The sequence below is a fragment of the Siphateles boraxobius genome, unplaced genomic scaffold (genome assembly GCF_051911475.1).
Source record: "Siphateles boraxobius isolate OS27281-9 unplaced genomic scaffold, OSU_SipBor_1 12, whole genome shotgun sequence".
Taxonomy (NCBI): domain Eukaryota; kingdom Metazoa; phylum Chordata; class Actinopteri; order Cypriniformes; family Leuciscidae; genus Siphateles; species Siphateles boraxobius.
Genome location: NW_027508722.1, coordinates 19903200 through 19920738, shown reverse-complemented (window position 1 = coordinate 19920738; position 17539 = coordinate 19903200). Strand labels below are relative to the sequence as shown.

Sequence of the window (17539 nt, the reverse complement as noted above, 5' to 3'; positions counted from 1 at the left end):
AGGCAAGTGTTTTTTAATTCATTCCTGATGTACTTACAAACTTTCCAATGCCTCGTTTTATGAGTACAGAACCTATTTGTACTACTGTAAAAATTTGGTACCATTATTAGTGGGTAATTTACGAGATACAACCTTGGATCCATTAACGTGTGCACTAAGCCATTCGGCGGATATCTCTAAAGAAGCTCTAGCTTTAATAATGTTTGAACAAGGGAAAAAAAAATTCTGGGGTGGTGTTTGGCTCGAGGTCATGGTGCAAAGAACACTAGGTTGAAATTACTCCGAACCATCCCTTTAAAGAATTAGTTCACCCAAAAATTAGAATTCTGTCAGTAATTACTCACCCTCATGTTGTTCCAACCCAGACCTTTGTTCATCTTCGGAACACGAATTAAGATATTTTTGAAAATCTGAGAGCTGGATCACTCCTCCATAGGCTTCTTAAAGGACACGTTCGGTATTTTACACTTAAAGCCCTGTTTTAAGATCGTTTCTGATAAAATAGAACGGTTTAGATTGAAATTTGGACAAATGCTGCTGTCCCGAGAATTTTAGGTTTCTGTGTTAGCACCGCGACAATGGTTTCATAGGGGCACTGGAAGAATCATTCATAAAACGCATTAAACTTTAGTTTACAAAGACGTGAAACTCACCGAGTGGTCTGGGGTGTTCATTGATATGCTCGCACAAAAATCGCTGCAAAAGATGCTTTCCAACAGGTTTTATCGTAGTTTTTGTCCAACTCCATTCACTTGTATTGGATGTTCTGTGAAGTACGATATTACTTCTGCTAATACAGAAACCGAAAATTCTCGGGACAGCAGCATTTGTCCAAATTTCAATCTTAACCGTTCTATTTCATCAGAAACTATCTTAAAACAGGGCTTTAAATGTAAAATACCGAACTTGTCCTTTAAGTGTAAAATACCAAACTTGTCCTTTAAGGGATTGAAACTTGCCAGCCCCGAAAAGTTATTAAAGACATTGTTAAAATAGTCCAAGTGACTACAGTGGCTCAATCTTAAGTTTATCAAGCGATGAGAATACTTTTTGTGCGCAAAAACAAACAGAAATAACGACTTTATTTCAACTATTCATTTCCTTCTCTGTGATAGCGTAATACTACATCACACGTAGGCTCACTATTGCACGACGCTGGTCATGTGTGTGATGCGTGTGACGTATATCAACAGAAGCTTACGCTATTACACTAGTGAACTGACTCGAGGCCCACAGAGAAGGAAATGAATAGTTGAAATAAAGTCGTTATTTTTGTTTGTTTTTGCGCACAAAAATTATTCTCCTCGCTTGATAAACTTAAGATTGAGCCACTGTAGTCACTTGGACTATTTTAACGATGTCTTTAATAACTTTTCGGGGAACAAGTTTCAATACCTTAAGAAGCCTATGGAGGAGAGATCCAGCTCTCAGATTTAATCAAAAATATCTTAGTTCGTGTTCCAAAGATGAACGAAGGTCTTACGGGGTTGGAACAGCATGAGGGTGAGTAAATACTGACAGAATTTTCATTTTTGGGTGAACTATCCCTTTAACTGCAGTTTTCCCCTTAAAGTTTGCTTTCCAAAAAATAAGGCAAATTGTTTTCAAATATTTTTTTTTAAAGTACATTGAACTTACAGTATATGTAGGTATGTATATTGCTGCCTTTCTACTTAAGAAAGGGTGTTTTCTGTTAGAGGTTCATATTGAAATCAGGGTTATATTGAACCCCGAATTACCAGCTAAATTCAACTGCAAACTCCTCAGTAAGATCAAATATTAAATGGAACTGCATTATCTGAACTAGTGTGTTTTTCTCCTTCTCTAGCGGCTCACATCGGCGTGGGCATCAGCGGTCAGGAGGGGATCCAGGCCGTGCTGGCATCCGATTACTCATTTTCCCAGTTCCGTTTCCTGCAGCGACTTTTGCTGGTACACGGACGCTGGTCCTATCTGCGCATGTGCCGTTTTCTCTGCTACTTCTTCTACAAGAACTTTGCCTTCACTATGGTGCACTTCTGGTTCGGGTTCTTCTGTGGGTTCTCAGCACAGGTGAGAGATTAATTCTGAGGCTCAAAAAAAAGTTATTTATGAGGTGATGTCATGACCTCTGTTTACTCTTTGATTTAGACTGTCTACGACCAGTACTTCATCACTCTCTACAATATCGTATACACATCCCTCCCGGTGTTAGCCATGGGCATCTTCGATCAGGTAAGAAAAAAAAAACGTATATAAAATACTCATCTTTGTTTTCATTTGTTAAGAAACTCACTTCCACCTCAAACTTTGTCTAATTCAGGATGTTCCTGAACAGAGGAGTTTAGAGTATCCAAAGCTGTATGAGCCGGGCCAGCTGAACTTGCTGTTTAACAAGCGAGAGTTCTTTATCTGTATCGCACAAGGAATCTACACTTCCGTGGTTCTGTTCTTCATTCCGTATGGCGTTCTCTCTTACGCCACACAGAGCAATGGAGTCCCATTGGCAGACTACCAAACTTTTGCAGTAACTACTGCAACGGCCCTTGTCATCGTTGTCAGCGTCCAAGTGAGTCCATGTGGTAAAGTTGTTTAAGATTAACCATCCACACCCAAGTAGTGCTTCTGAATGTATGTATATATGGTTAGCAGTTCTCATTTTGTTGTTGTTTGTTTAAGGCTGTGTACTGTGACAGTACATTTTGTAACTATTTTGAATGGCTCAAGCTTTTTGTTACTTCTTTATAGATTGCTCTGGACACTGGTTATTGGACTGCTATAAATCACTTCTTTATATGGGGCTCTTTGGGTACCTACTTCACTATCCTCTTCGCTATGCACTCAAGCGTCCTGTTCAGCATCTTCCCCAAGCAGTTCCATTTCCTTGGTGAGTCAGCACTCTTTGGCCCAACAGAAATCTTGAACCGAAACCCACATTTGATAACATCTATACAGTACGTGTCACAAGCACTTATCAGCCAATATATCTGGAAAAAGTACTGTTTATGGATACACTACCATACAAAAGTTTGCGGTCATTACGATTTTTTTGTTGTTATTGAAAAAGAATTATACTTTTGTTCTGCAAGAACACAGTAGTGATAATTAATTTAATTATTAATACATTTGTTAAAAATCTAATCTATCTAAGTAAATACTGTTCTTTTGAATGTAATCAAAGAATCCTGAAAAAAGTATCATAGTTCCCACAAAAATATTTAGCTGTTTTCAACATTGTTAATAATAAAACATGTTTCTTGAGCATATTATCAGCATATTAGAATGATTTTGAAGGATCATATGACACTGGAGTAATGATGATGCTGAAAACTCAGCTTTACCATCACAGGAATAAATTACACTTTAAAATATATTAAAATGCATACAATTTATTTAAAAATATCACTGTATTTTTACTTTCTTTTTGATTAAATAAATGCAGCCTTGTAAGCTTCTTTCAAAAACATTAAAAACAAATCTTACTGACCCCAAACTTTTGAACAGTATTATACATATAAATTTTCTTTGGCAGTTAAGTAGGCGGCACAATAAAACTATGTTAAAGAAATAGGTTTCCTAAAAAAATCACATGTAAACATACATTTAACAACAAAAAATAATAATTAATATACAATGAAAAGTAAAAATACTAAAAAATATATTGTCTTTAAAATACCCATGGATTTTTAATTTTAATATTTAATATTAAAAAATTTTAATATTTTATCTTGTTAAAAATGTGTGTGTGCATTTTGTGTAAGTATTTGTTGCTTATGTTGTGTTTGTGTGCATACCATGTCTTAATATACCACAGGAAGTGCCCACAACACACTCGGACAGCCAGTGGTTTGGTTAACTATTGCTCTGGCTACCATCATCTGCATTGCTCCAGTGCTTGCGTTCCGCTTTCTCAAACTGGATCTTAAACCTCAGCTCTCAGATACCGTAAGTATGCGTGTGACACTAGTTTGTCTGATTTAAATCTTAGGCCATCTTTGAATTTGTTTTTATTACACATTTTAGATTTATATTCTACCAAACATTCATTATTAGTATATCACAACAGATCTGTCTTACACAATACTTAAAAGGATTATATTTAATAAACATTCTCAATTTTCTATGTGATCATTGAGTAAATCCCTAGTGAATTGTGTTGATTGTGTTTCTTTGTATGTGGTTATTTGCATTGTTGTTAGTGTGAGTGAAAGAGTGGTTTTTTAATGTTAATATTAATATAAAAATATATGTTAGTATTGGTAATTATTATGGACATAATCTTGTTAATAATATAAGTATTACTTTATATACATATTATATCTATTTGCATAAACACAACTATAAAGGTTAAATATAAAGAATAAAAAACAGTTTGTTGGATAACAAAACTTCTTGTTGTTGGATTGTTATGATTGGTTGACTATTGTATATTCTGATTCATAGCTTAGATCATATTTGTTTCACATCAGTAGGTTTGACACATTTTGTAGTTTCTGGTTATCCCCCACACTCATCCTCGCCCCTTATTACATTCTCACTCTCTTTCTGCAGGTGCGCTACACTCAACTTGTGCTGCAGAAAAAGCGGAAGCCTGGTGGGCGTGCTGGGCGTGGGGTGGGCGGTTCAGGAGTAGCCAGTGGCAGTGCTCTTGGTCGCTTGGGGAGAGGTGGATCTAGACGCTCCGGTTATGCATTTGCGCATCAGGAAGGCTTTGGCGAGCTGATCACTTCGGGTAAAAACATGCGGCTGAGTTCGCTGGCTCTCGCTTCTTTCGCTTCCCGCCACAGCAGCAGTTGGATCGATACCCTTCGTAGGAAAAAACACGCAAACAGCCCTGGTGTGCAGAACACCCCGCCCACCGGAGATGACAGTGCCGCCTCCTCTCAAGCCTCACCCTTTTCCGCAGTAAATTGTCGTCAGGACACAGTGGCAGGCGAGGCAGGGCAGCATTTCAATGAACCGGTCCTCACTCACAGCCCTGATGATATCGCTCTGAGCATGCTCAGGTGTGCAGACAGAGAGATGGGAGGATGTAGTACTGGAACAGTGCAGGTAAATATACATCTTAAAACAAGTTCAAGCAAAAATAGTATACAGATACACCACATGCAGGCCAACATACACAAATATAGGACATTATACAACACGGAACAAGGTTGATTCTGTAGCGCCTTACATTTTGTGGATTGACAAAAAAAGTCAATTTCCCCCAAGGAGAAAACGGCAGGAAGCAGAACTATTAAAAACACTTTCATTTCTCACTTTTTGCACATAGTAGTAGTCTCAGCTATAACTGTCATGCGTTTCTCAATAATTAGGAAAGCACTTTATAATTAGGATATACACATTATTGTTCAAAAATTTGGGGTCAGTAAAAAAATTTTGTTTAAAAGAAATTAATACTAGTTTTATTCAGCAAGGACGCATGACATTGATCAAAAGTGACAGTAAAGACTTTTGCATTGTTACAAAAATATTCTATTTAAAAGAAGTGTTGTACTTTTGAACTTTCTATTCATCAAATAATCCTAAAAAAATTTAACACAACATATTAAGCAGCACAACATTGATAATAATAAGAACTGTGAGCACCAAATAAACATTAAAATAATTTCTGAAGGATCATTTTGACACTGAAGACTGGAGTAATGATGCTGAAAATTCTGCTTTGCTATAACATGAATTTTAAAATATAAAAAATAGTTATTTTAAATTGTAATGATATTTCACAATATTGCTATTTTACAAATAAATGCAGCCTTGTTGAGCATAAGAGACTTCTTTCGAAAACATTCAAAAATCTTACCGAACCCAAATTTTTGTGTGTGTATTACAAATGATTATTAATACACAATATACAAATTATTAACGTTAATAGGCCTGTGGTGTAGACTATGTAAATGTTAATTTAAATTCAGAAAGCCTAGCTGTTTTGGATTTCCCCTTTCTTTTTTCCTCTCTTTACTTTGCATGTATTTCAATGCTTGTTTTTTGGACATATATCTCACACTGTGGAAGACTTTCTTTAAATTCTCTTCTAAAACTATTTAGCTTGATTATTGAGAGATGGACCAAGCAGCTGTTGGCACGCCATGTACACGGTTGTGGTTGCAAAGAAGAAATTTAAGAGCCAACTAAATTTGCTGAATGATTTCTGAAATCCACGTTTTAGGTAGGAAGGTATACAGTTTTTGTAAGTATTTTCAGTTAATTAATAGTAATGTGATTCCATATGAAACAGATGTGCTTTTCTTTCAATAACATAATAAGCACACAACAAAAATGACTGGTGAGAAAACAGCAGTTAAGAAAGCATCTGATCATAGTGATGTGGATGTTTACACAAGCTCTGCAATTCGGCACTCCAGACTCGGTGGACTGAAGAAATGAACATACTGTAGATATTAAAGTTGTATCCACACAAATTGTAATTTCTTCTCTTCAGTTCAACAAAGTCATACATGAGTAAAAACATAAACACACTGAATAGCTTCTTTTTAGTAGGTAAAAAAAATGGAAAAGCTACACATAAAAAAAAAAGAACACCTACCTATTACGTAATCGACTTGGTCCATTGTAGTTTAAAGGCGTTTACTAGGCGGAGCAAATTTTTCCAGTAAGTTTGCTTCGGCAAGCTGTTTCAACCTCCCAAAACAAACTTCTAACGAACTTTGTTTTGGCCTGAATTTTTTTTAATTGACGTCACATCAGTTAGTTCTTTGATTTTGCTTGAAGTATATGAGGGCCTTAAGAGGCACATTTACTCTAGTGCATTTTATGTAGGTAATATGGCCATTTGTTTTGTTTTTTTTCTTAATCCTCTTCTTGATTCTTTCTTCTAGGAAGCACCGTTTGTGTGGAAGGGTTCTGGAGCTCGTATCAGTGGTGCAAGCAGCCCTGGACCTCCTACCATTGCAGAAGAAACTTCCAGTGGCGAGTGATAGATAGACAAGACCAACTGGAATCCTTCATGTGAATGCTCATGTTTCTGTCTGAGGACATGACCAGAGAAGACAGTGCCCCAGACAGTTTAGGAGTGAACACGCATAGAACACACATGGAAATGGATGCAGATTTAGTAGACAAACTGTGTATACAGACAGCACAAAGAGTTTCACCCCTCACTTTTCCTGTATTGTTCCCATTCTCAGATTTCCTGTCAGTGAGAAGGACACATTTGGTGTTATTTGAGCTGTTTACGACTGAGTTTTTCATTCTAGCCATGTTATCAGACAACAAACTGCTACATAACATTGCCAAGGCTGATATTACATCACACCTGACTACAAGCAATAGCTGATATCAATTTTTTTTACTAAATACATATTACGTTGCACTCAAATACACTTTTAAATTAATTATTTTTCATTTGGAGACAGGAAAAAAAGCTCCAAATGTTTTGCATTAAAACATTTCTCTCAATATCTTAGCTTAAATATATCAATACATATCACAATATATTAATACATTACACAAAGGGCTTGACATTAACACCCGCCAATCCGCCAAATGGTGGATTTCAGTGTCGTCTAACAGTCTCTCCCACTCTCCACTTTCGTGGGTTTAATTTTATAGGCCTATACAAATATACATTTTTCAATTGTAGACTTTTAAAAAGGCATCTGAAATAAACTAAGTGTATTGTAGTGTTGTCAAAAATATACATTTTTCGATACATATCGTTTCTGAAATATCTGAAACGCTTCCAATACGAATTTTCCGCAGAATAGATACTCAATACCAGCTGCGCTTTCTCGCTCTCTCATGATCTCTGACTGCGAGTTGACACACAAATCCGCTTCTCCTCACTCACTTGTTTTATTTGCTCCAGATGAATATTGTTGCTGTTACAGGGCTTGAATTTCGTTGTGGGATTGCACATAATTTTACTCATTCCTGCAGATTTTGTTCTCACACCCAAAGTCCGCACACATAAAGCCTCCTCTCAGTACTAAATTGAGTCCTATTTCACTGCTTATTGTGCGTAGTCAAATACACAAACTAATGTCAAAATGCCGGTCTTGGCGAGTATTCACGTAAACACAGTCAGTTATGTTTTATGTGAACGTAAACCGTTGAGAAAGAAAACGCATATGTAACAGTATAAGTGCGTCAGGTCTCAAAGTGACAGCAGCCTAATATACCTCCCACCAAATTATGAGATAATATTAAAAATATCTGTATGGCAGTTCTCCCCCATGGTAACGATGTCAAAATTGGGGCCAGTGAAAATGCTGAGTGGCTGGTAACTTTGGAAAACCACTAGCCACAGTGGCTGATAAGCAATAAAAGTTATTGTCAAGCCCTGATTACACATAACAGTTTGAAGTAATGATTATTCAAGTATTACTGATAACTAAATGGCCTGGAACTATATCAGGTTTAAAGTTTTTGTATCCAAATTGAGTAGTTCTGTATCTTTTTTATTTGAAATCTCAGTCAGGTTAAGGATTGTCTTTATCTCTATATTTTAACGGTTGCTTTTCTTCCCTTTTTTTTATCTCACAATGACATGTTTTTCTTGTGGTCTCATACTATTAGGACAACTTTGTCAGCATATTGTTTTTGCTTAGTCAAATACTTCAGCTTTTTGTCTGTTTATTGCTCAGAGATTAGTAAATCGACTTCAGATTGAGCAAGTGAATTTCTCATGTGCTGATAGAAAAGGCTGCAGATTTTCTGTTTTTCCCCACTGCTGAAAATAGCACTAAGATGTGTGCAGTTCTGTGTGATAAAACGCTACAGTTCTCAGTGAGAACGTGACTATGCTGGATGACCCCGTTCTTCCTCATTCATGTCTTTGCACCATATTGGTGCTCCAACCCTGACTACTTGATTAGAAGTCCAATTCAACCCCAAACTCTGCTCTGCTGGACCCTTGAAGGTCTAGCCTTTTGCCCAAAGTTGATGCATTGATCCAGTGGACTGTGATAACAAATGCGTTTTGACTTTTTTTTCATTAAGTTGTGTTAAAATAATTCACATAAGAGTTATCAAATGGAATCCACCTTGACCATTCTGGTCTAAATGTGGCCTTTACCAGTATTTGAATTTAGGTAATAAGAATGTAAATGTAATGGTGTGTGTGTGTGTGTGTGTGTGTGTGTGTGTGTGTGTGTGTGTGTGTGTGTGTGTGTGTGTGTGTGTGTGTGTGTGTGTGTGTGTGTGTGTGTGTGTGTGTGTGTGTGTGTGTGTGTGTGTGTGTGTGTGTGTGTGTGTGTGTGTGTGTGTGTGTGTGTGTGTGTGTGTGTGTTTTATTATGAGATAGACCAAGAAAGTTGATAAAGATGTTTGAAAAGTTAATAAGCTCCATACTTGTCCTGTTCCCTGTAGAGGTTATAGCTCTCATACTGTTAAATGGGTAACAATTACATGCCTTAAACGCTAAATGTGTGAGTGTTCATTTTTTAAAATGTATATCTCTTTCAATATCCACACTGTAAATACTTGCATATAATTGCTATTATAGGTTACAGGTCAACTCAGAATCTAGTAGTCTCGCTCAGTGTCTGTTAGCAAATTAATGGAATTAAACAGTAAACAGTAGATAACCATGCTGTTGTGAATGAGCCTATTGACAAATGGAATATAGATTAAGATTAAATTATTTTAATCACGTAAAAAAAAAGCTTTTTGTCTAACTATGTTTAATTGATAAATAATTTCTGATGGAATAGTTCACCAAAAAATAGATTTGTCATAATTTGCTCACCATAATGTTGTACCAAACTATGACTTTCAATTCCAAGTGTCCTGAATTGTACTGCTCACTTTTTTCTATGCAATGAATGTGAACTTAAGATGTAAAACTTTAAAAAGGACATAACACCATTAAAGTAGACCATGTGATGTGGTAGCCTACTCTGTTCTCAAAAGAGAATAGTGATGCCCGTTTTGTGAACGATTTGTTCTTTTGAGTCGAATATTTTAAATTAATCAATTCTTACTGTTCACAAGACTGTTTGAATGATTCAGTCACGAATTGAGCTGATTCGGTTCTAGAGTTCATTTTATTATTAAGATAATTAGAGTTCAGATTATTATTAAATTATCAATGAATAGCGAACACGAAGTTTTTGAAGCTTAAATTTCTGATTTTGTGTTCTACGGATGCCAGACAGTCAACATGGGTGGATAAATGAGGGAATCATTAATATAACTTCAAATAACGTAGCAGAAGATGTATTTCGACCTGCTATGATGACCTCATCGACATTGTAGATCTCGGGTCATCTACTTCTCTAATATAAACCTGACCGCAAACAGAAATAATTTGTTTCTCGGTCTTTGCCTTGCCAAATAGGAACTTTGTTCTTTGTGGTACGCAGTTTCGCAAGAGCGGATTTGTTAGTAACAGATAGTCTAATGTGCGGGAGGAGAGGAAGGGGCTGCAGTCGTCTGCTTCTCTCACAAACTAACGAGCTCCGGATCGTAATCTCACCTTGAAGCAACTGAAAGCATTTTTTTGTCAAACGATTTGTCCTAGATATGTAGCCTACAAATGTTTCAAATAACAACGTAACCGTTTTAGATTAATCAAACGCCCGTATATGTTTTTTTAAGCTTTCTAAAATTTTGATGTGAGGAACTTGTTGGCTAAATAATCATCTCTTTTAACTTTCTGAACGGGTTGACAATATGACCCATTATACCCATATTGCATATATTGGTGGCTGATTATTTTTTTGGTTGTGAAAAATAATGTGGACCGGATTTAGACTCGTGTTTCTCTTCGGTGTATTAGCAGCGATTAAAGTTCAGTCTACCCAAGAAGATGAGCTGTGTCCTCGACAAGGTAATTCATTTAATTCAAAATACAATCGATCATTTTAAGTAACTGACATCAGTTATACTTGTTTGAATTGCAGTATGTTTTAACCTTAAAAACCTGAAACTCTTTCATGGTCTTGTTAGGTTGTAGTGATTCATCTCTGACTCAGTGGTTGATGGTTAATTATGAGCTCTTGTGGTAAAGAAGCTAATAGACATTCATTGAGAATTTTAATTGTCTAAATAATCCCATTTCATTACTGGACTTTTAAACAGTTTATTGTGAGCTGTAAATAAATAAACCCATTAAGCTCACTGGAGAACTTAAGAGTAAAGCAAGAATGTATGTTTGTTTCTGTTTCAGGCAGGGGTTATATTACATTTTAATTAAAACTGGTAGATTCACTTAATTATTTTTTTTATATGTAATTCACATTTGAACTGTTTTCCAAACTTTTTGACTTTGCCTTCATCAAAGATAAGTAAGTAAGATTAAGGGATGTAGAATATGGTCATGCAGAATAAGGCATTAATATGTGCTTTATTATAAGCACTAATAAACAGCCAATAGCAATCCTAGTATCCTAGTAATATGCATGCTAATAAGCAACTAGTTAATAGAGAGAATTGGACCCTAAACTAAAATGTTACCAGATTTTTTATTATTGTGCATCAATTACAATCAAGTTATAATCTCAAATACATTGCAATGATTGCTATGATTTTAGACTCAGCAAAACAAAACTGTCTGTCTGCCTTTTATTTATTCATTTATTTATTTTTTGTGATTTCCACTACAAAAGGTTTTTAAACGCAATGTATATTTTAAGATGTGGTAGAAATGACCATGAAATGAAGGGAACAAAAGACAGAATTCTTCTGTGATATGTGTATGCCCACTATGGGCATTGTTAGTAGACAAACTAAATAAACAAGTGAGAGTTTATTTTCTTCCTGAGAGTCAAAAGTGCCCATAGTTTAAGGAACACTTGTCATGCACAAAAAAAAAAATTCATAGGCATTAATGAGCATTTAAGGGTGTATTTCTCTGGTAATGTATTAGCAAGTCTTTGCGTATGCACATAGCAATTAAGCATAGTATTTATAGACGTAGTATAGATTTTTATAGGCTTTCAGCAAATATTTATTGTTTAAAAGTCCCATGAACTTGGAGATAAAAAAAGTTTTATCATTTATTGTCTTTCTAAATTTCTTTTGCATTACATATAGTGATCACTTTTAGTCCTTTTATAAACATTCTGGTGTTGTATTGCCTTTGCATCATGTCCAACTGGTGCATGCGGCGAATGAGTGATAGTGAAGAAGAATCTGAGGGATTTTTATTAAAGGGAAGTGAAAGCAAAAGAACCTCTTTGTTGCATAATTTTGTTCCATATTTAGCCAACGCAATGAACTGTGGGTACAATTGTACTGTATATACTAACCCATGTATGAATATCATGTAGTCAGACTAGACAACAGTACACGTGACAAAGCCCAGCTGTGCACAGAATTTTCTGTAAAGGATTATTAATGTGATTAATGATCTAACTGCTGTATTCTTCTTCAGAGCCCCTTCCTGGAGTTTTGGTCTTGAAGTTAGGAAGCAATGTTGTGCTTGGCTGCAGAGGCGATGTCACTGTGGACGATGTGCCGTTGGCTTCGACCACTGTCATGAATAAAAAATATAGAAGCAAGCAGAGAGAAGACATCACTGTCAACTGGACGTCCCAAAGAGTCCATGCTAATGCTTCACAAATAACCAGAATGAAGGGAGATGCTACAATTGGAATATACCAAAAGACTGATTCTGGTATACATACCAAAAATAAAGGGGACACAACGGTCACTGTTAAACCCCCCGTAACCATAAGAAAGGAACAAAGCACTTCTAGACGTGTTTTGCGTGCTGTCAGTCAAACTGCTGGTCATGAGGAAGAGGCCTTTGGTGTCACCATGGGGACAGATCCTGATCAAGATGATTATGAGGACTATGATTATGAAGAGGAAGGGTCCAGGGTGACACGAGGCATCAAAAAGCGAACACGCTGGACTCTCAACGGACGACAAGTGCATGTTGGAGTGGAAAGGGGAGGGATTATAAGACGTCCACATCTCAGCTTGGCAGATGCTGGGAATTACAGCTGCTATAGAGGCGAGAGACTCGTTTCCACATTCAAAATCAGCGTAGGGGGTGAGGACTTTCTTTCGCAGGTATATTGCTAAGTGATTTACAGATACACAGTACATAGAAGAAATTCACATTCTTGTGTTATTTTCACAGTGCCCCCAGAGAGACCCACTGTCTTTTGCTACAGGAAGTTTCACACCAGTAAGGTCCGCTGTGATTGGACGTCCAAACATCCAGTAACCCCACGGCCGCTGTGTTACCTACTTCTTATTAGAGGGTGAGTGTGTCATTGGTAAATGGACAAAGACAGACTGAATTTATATAACAGTAATCAGCATTTTTAGGAATAAATGACATACTGTCATGCCATTCCAAACTGGTATGCTTGTATTTTTAATCGCATTCAGGTTTCTGGTGTGTTCTATTCAAAACACACGAGGAAATACTGATTCAAAGTTTTAATAAGAAAACCACAACGCAGGAGAGTATAAATTACAATGAACACACTGAACACACATAAAGACGACACGGAGCCAAGAACAGACAGAACTCAGGGTTTAAATACACAGGGGTAAACAAGGAAACTAAATAAACAACAGTTGAGGTAAATTAGTGACTATCTGGCACACACAAGGAAACTAGGGCTGTGTCTGAAACCGCCCCCTATACCCTTAAATAGGGCACTATTTGAAGGGAAAGCCATTTGTACTGGTGTTGAAACCGTAGTGGATGTTATCGAGTGCACTCATTCAAACCCATAACGCACCACAATAAGTGTACAACTGATGTATGCTCAACGGCTAGACAATACCCATAATGCACTGTGAAGGTAGTGCCGAATGAATTCCCGCTTCTGACCTGAATATGACGTCCGCAGCCATTTTCCACACTGCTGGTCCAATGTGGCTACAATGTAATATCATACAGGTATATATTAGTTTTTAATTGATTATTAATTGTTTAAATAAGATTTATACATGCTAGTTTCCATGGCAGAGTTCAAGGTAAATCTTTTCATCTTACTGATGGAGCTGTCAGTTTACTACGTTTCAAATGATTATTAAACAGCAAGCACTAACTATGCAATAGCGGCAGCCCTTCCGGCGCACTCAGAGTATGAATTCACTCACTCGTTTTCGTTCACTCCTTCAAGTGGACTATACAATGTTGTAGGGAATATTGGAATAGTGTAGGGAATAATGAATGAGGGGCAATTTCAAACAGACTATGGTATGTCAACATACAAATGGCAGGGAACAGGAACAAAACAGAACCAAAACACAATGAAACTTAACATAACTGTTACATGTGATATATTTAATATTTTCATTTTAATTTATACATTGCAATGACACTTAAAATAAAATAACTAAAATGACAGTCTTCAGAAGCTATTTGAAAGATCTGTGTGAGGAAAAGGCAGTTATTTTTAACCTTTCTGTATGAATAATCATCTCCATCCTCATATTATAATGGCCCTATCCCCATATTATATGTATAATATAAAGAATTCATAAAGTTGTTTACATTGTTTTTACAATGTCCAAATATTTCAACACTCAAAATCATACCTTTAAGAAAAACTTTAATGAGATAACGCGTACGCATTTGGAATGGATATAAATAATGGGATTGGGGGCGTGGGTCATTTAAATTATGACAGCATCATTTGATCTCTTTTGTGCACTTCTCTTCCTCCCTTTCTCTCCTTCCAAAGATTGTTTGGTAACATCACTCGTGTGCCTTGTTCATTCTCCCGGTCCCGCTGTTGGTGTGCTTTCCCTGTGGAGGAGGGTGACAGAGCTCTCCATGTGGCAAAGCTGTGTGTGTCTAACACAGCAGGCAGTGCCACAAGCCCTGAACTCAGCCTAAAGCTTCATGACATCAGTGAGCTCTTGTGTGTTTTTACGTCATTTAGGATGTTGATTAGTTACTTTTAAAAGCATGCCACCAATTTGTATGGGCAATGAAAATCTCTTTTTTTCTCTGTAGTTAAGCCAGACCCCCCGACCAGAGTGGTGGTGAGAGCAGTCGTGGGCCAGAAGCATATGCTTAAAGTATCCTGGTCTTATCCCAGCTCCTGGAAGCATGGCTTCTATGCCCTGCATTTTCAGCTAAGATATCGACCACAACTTGCAGAGCAGGTAGAGTTGGACGGCTTGTATACAATTATGCATAGATCTTTTGGATGAAATGACATAATGGCTTAGCTTGGGTTATAAGTCTATATTTATGAGTGATTGCATTTGTATTTAGTACCAGCCAGTGTTTATAGATGACAGTATAGACAAACAACAGTCCTGGACGATTTATGATGCTCTGCCACACACTCGGTATGAAGTGCAGCTTCGGGCCAGGGATGAGTTTGACGGTGTTTGGAGTGACTGGACTGATACTGTATTTGCAGCCACTTGGTCAGGTAACAAAATACATCGTAATTTTTATACTGCAAAGAAAACACTGCCATCAGTATCTATCTATCTATCTATCTATCTATCTATCTATCTATCTATCTATCTATCTATCTGTCTACATACTATACATCTATATACAACTATTTACAAATTATATAAATGTTGGTGTGTGTGTGTGTGTGTGTGTGTGAAAATATCATGCAAAACTGTTCAGATGATCAACTTTAATCAAACCTGATTGAATCCATGCTTTAGTGGGTGTCTTTGGCACAAACCTGTACTATTGATTTTAAGAGAGCAAAGATCAATGTTCATCAGAAAAAAGTCTCGGGTCCCGTCCAGATGGTGTGCTTCACTGGGAGACTAGGAGAGCATTATTTACACTGTTTGCATTGGGAAAAGCATCTGATAGTCTATTGGACATTTAACATTTCAATCAATTGGGCAAGCTCTCAAAAAGGACTGGGCTGTGCAACAAATGTCCAAAATTGTAGATGACAGCTTTAAATGACAGTGTTCAAAATAAGATAAAACACCTATTATTAAGTTGAAGACCCATTTTGCTGAAGTCTGTATCATTGCATTAAGTGTAGGGTTTATAATGACCTCCTGTATTTGTAGACATTGAAAAAATGAAAATGCTGTGAAACAGTGAAAATGCTCAAAGAAAATAATTGACCAGACTTTTTTCAATATTTTAATCAATAATTCTCTAAAAATCTCAATTAATATTTTATACAGTTTTGAGGTAGGAGAAGCAAAACAACAGCTTTAAGGGTGCAACAGCCATTTATTTTTGCCCTTCAAAACATGTTTGTACATTTGGATGTTTGTTTGGGTTTCTTTGTAGCTCCTGAGACGACTACTTCCTTTGAGAGCATTACCTTGGTGAGTTCATTCAACACAATACCACACAGAAACACACTGACATATCTGTACATGCACTTGAATACATCCACATACACACATACTGTACGTTCACATTACTATATTTAAACCTTATGTTTATTATCCCTTCTGTCTTTCAGGAACCCTTTGAGATGTTTCCTGAAGGTTCTGGAGAAGTTCCTGGTGTAGGTGAGTCTGTGCAAGAAAACATCTCATTGTTCTCCTTCAGGTACTGTTACTCACACATCTGGTAAATCTATAAAAAAACGAGAAAGAAAATGAATATGGTACCTTACCAGAAAGTCAAAACAGGAAATGGTCACTATAACATGTTTGGAGTATAACAATGTCCTGTACTTTCCAAATGTTTTAGCCTTCCGTGACATTTCACCTCTGTCCTCACTCACTCTTTCTATCAGTGGTAATTGTTGGGGCTGATGATTTTGGATATGCTACCGTGTGGCTGTACGTGTCATGTGTTTTCGGGCTGTGTTTTATTGTAGCCCTCACCATGCTCACAGTCTTTATCTTCAGGTAAAACTCTTTCCTATCACATCCAACTTTTAATGTCCATTTAGCGATATCTTAGCTCTGAAAACGTCTCTTAAAAAAGTTTTCATTTTGTTCTTGTGTCTTCTCAGGATTAGGCTGCAGTTCATGTCTAAAATAGGAAAACAGACTTTGCCCTTTACATTCCTCCCACAATCGTCTCGTCCTCTTCCTGCTCCTGCTGCATCTAAGCAACTTCCAGAGGAGGGAAAGTCACTGATGTCTCCTCCCGAGCACAGCCAGCAACACTTCCTTCCTGTTCAGCAAGAGGAGCAGGAGGGCATTCATCTGCATAACATGGATTATTTCCTGTCTCAAGGGACTGAGGGTGTGCCATGAATGATAGACAGACATGAGTAAACAGAAGAAACCTCACTGTAGTACATACGCTGCGATTAATTAAAGATCACACACTGTTTTATATGGTTAAATAACAGTGTAATGAGTTTGTAAAAAAGAAAATGTAGTCTTATTGTAGACAAAGTAATTCAGTATTCTACTATAAAAACTATTTGTAAATAAGTATTTTTAAAGCAACTTCTACAAAATGCCTCCTATTGGTTGACCATGACAGTCTCACACGTGAAGCTAAAGCACTTTTTATAAGTCACTCTGAATAAGTGTGTCTGCTTAATGCCTTACAGGGATGTTACAGGTTCGGTACAAGATAATCTGTTTCAATACAAATATATATTATATATATATATATATATATATATATATATATATACATACATACATACACACATTTGACTTGTCCCTTGTTGAAGAAAATAAATCAAGATTATGGTGAGTAACTTACAATGGC

At 36.7% G+C, this 17539-nt stretch overlaps 2 protein-coding genes across 4 annotated transcripts in view; both read left to right on the top strand.

Moving 5' to 3' along the window:
* Positions 1-9368, top strand: part of atp8b2 (ATPase phospholipid transporting 8B2) — a 59381-nt gene extending 50013 nt beyond the window's left edge. For all 3 annotated transcript variants that reach the window (XM_077210863.1, XM_077210880.1, XM_077210872.1), the window contains 7 exons: positions 1829-2052; positions 2131-2214; positions 2303-2548; positions 2728-2866; positions 3794-3924; positions 4531-5031; positions 6822-9368. In XM_077210863.1, the coding sequence (XP_077066978.1) occupies positions 1829-2052; positions 2131-2214; positions 2303-2548; positions 2728-2866; positions 3794-3924; positions 4531-5031; positions 6822-6920 (1424 nt within the window). In that variant the 3' untranslated portion in view covers positions 6921-9368. The remainder of the gene's footprint in view (positions 1-1828; positions 2053-2130; positions 2215-2302; positions 2549-2727; positions 2867-3793; positions 3925-4530; positions 5032-6821) is intronic.
* Positions 9369-10369: 1001 nt separating this feature from the next.
* Positions 10370-17193, top strand: il6r (interleukin 6 receptor). The gene is made up of 10 exons (XM_077210726.1): positions 10370-10774; positions 12320-12943; positions 13034-13157; positions 14598-14767; positions 14873-15024; positions 15137-15299; positions 16145-16182; positions 16323-16371; positions 16602-16716; positions 16824-17193. Exons 1-10 carry the CDS (start codon positions 10681-10683, stop codon positions 17068-17070), a joined length of 1776 nt encoding a protein of 591 aa, XP_077066841.1. The 5' UTR covers positions 10370-10680; the 3' UTR covers positions 17071-17193.
* The last annotated feature ends 346 nt before the right edge of the window (positions 17194-17539 follow it).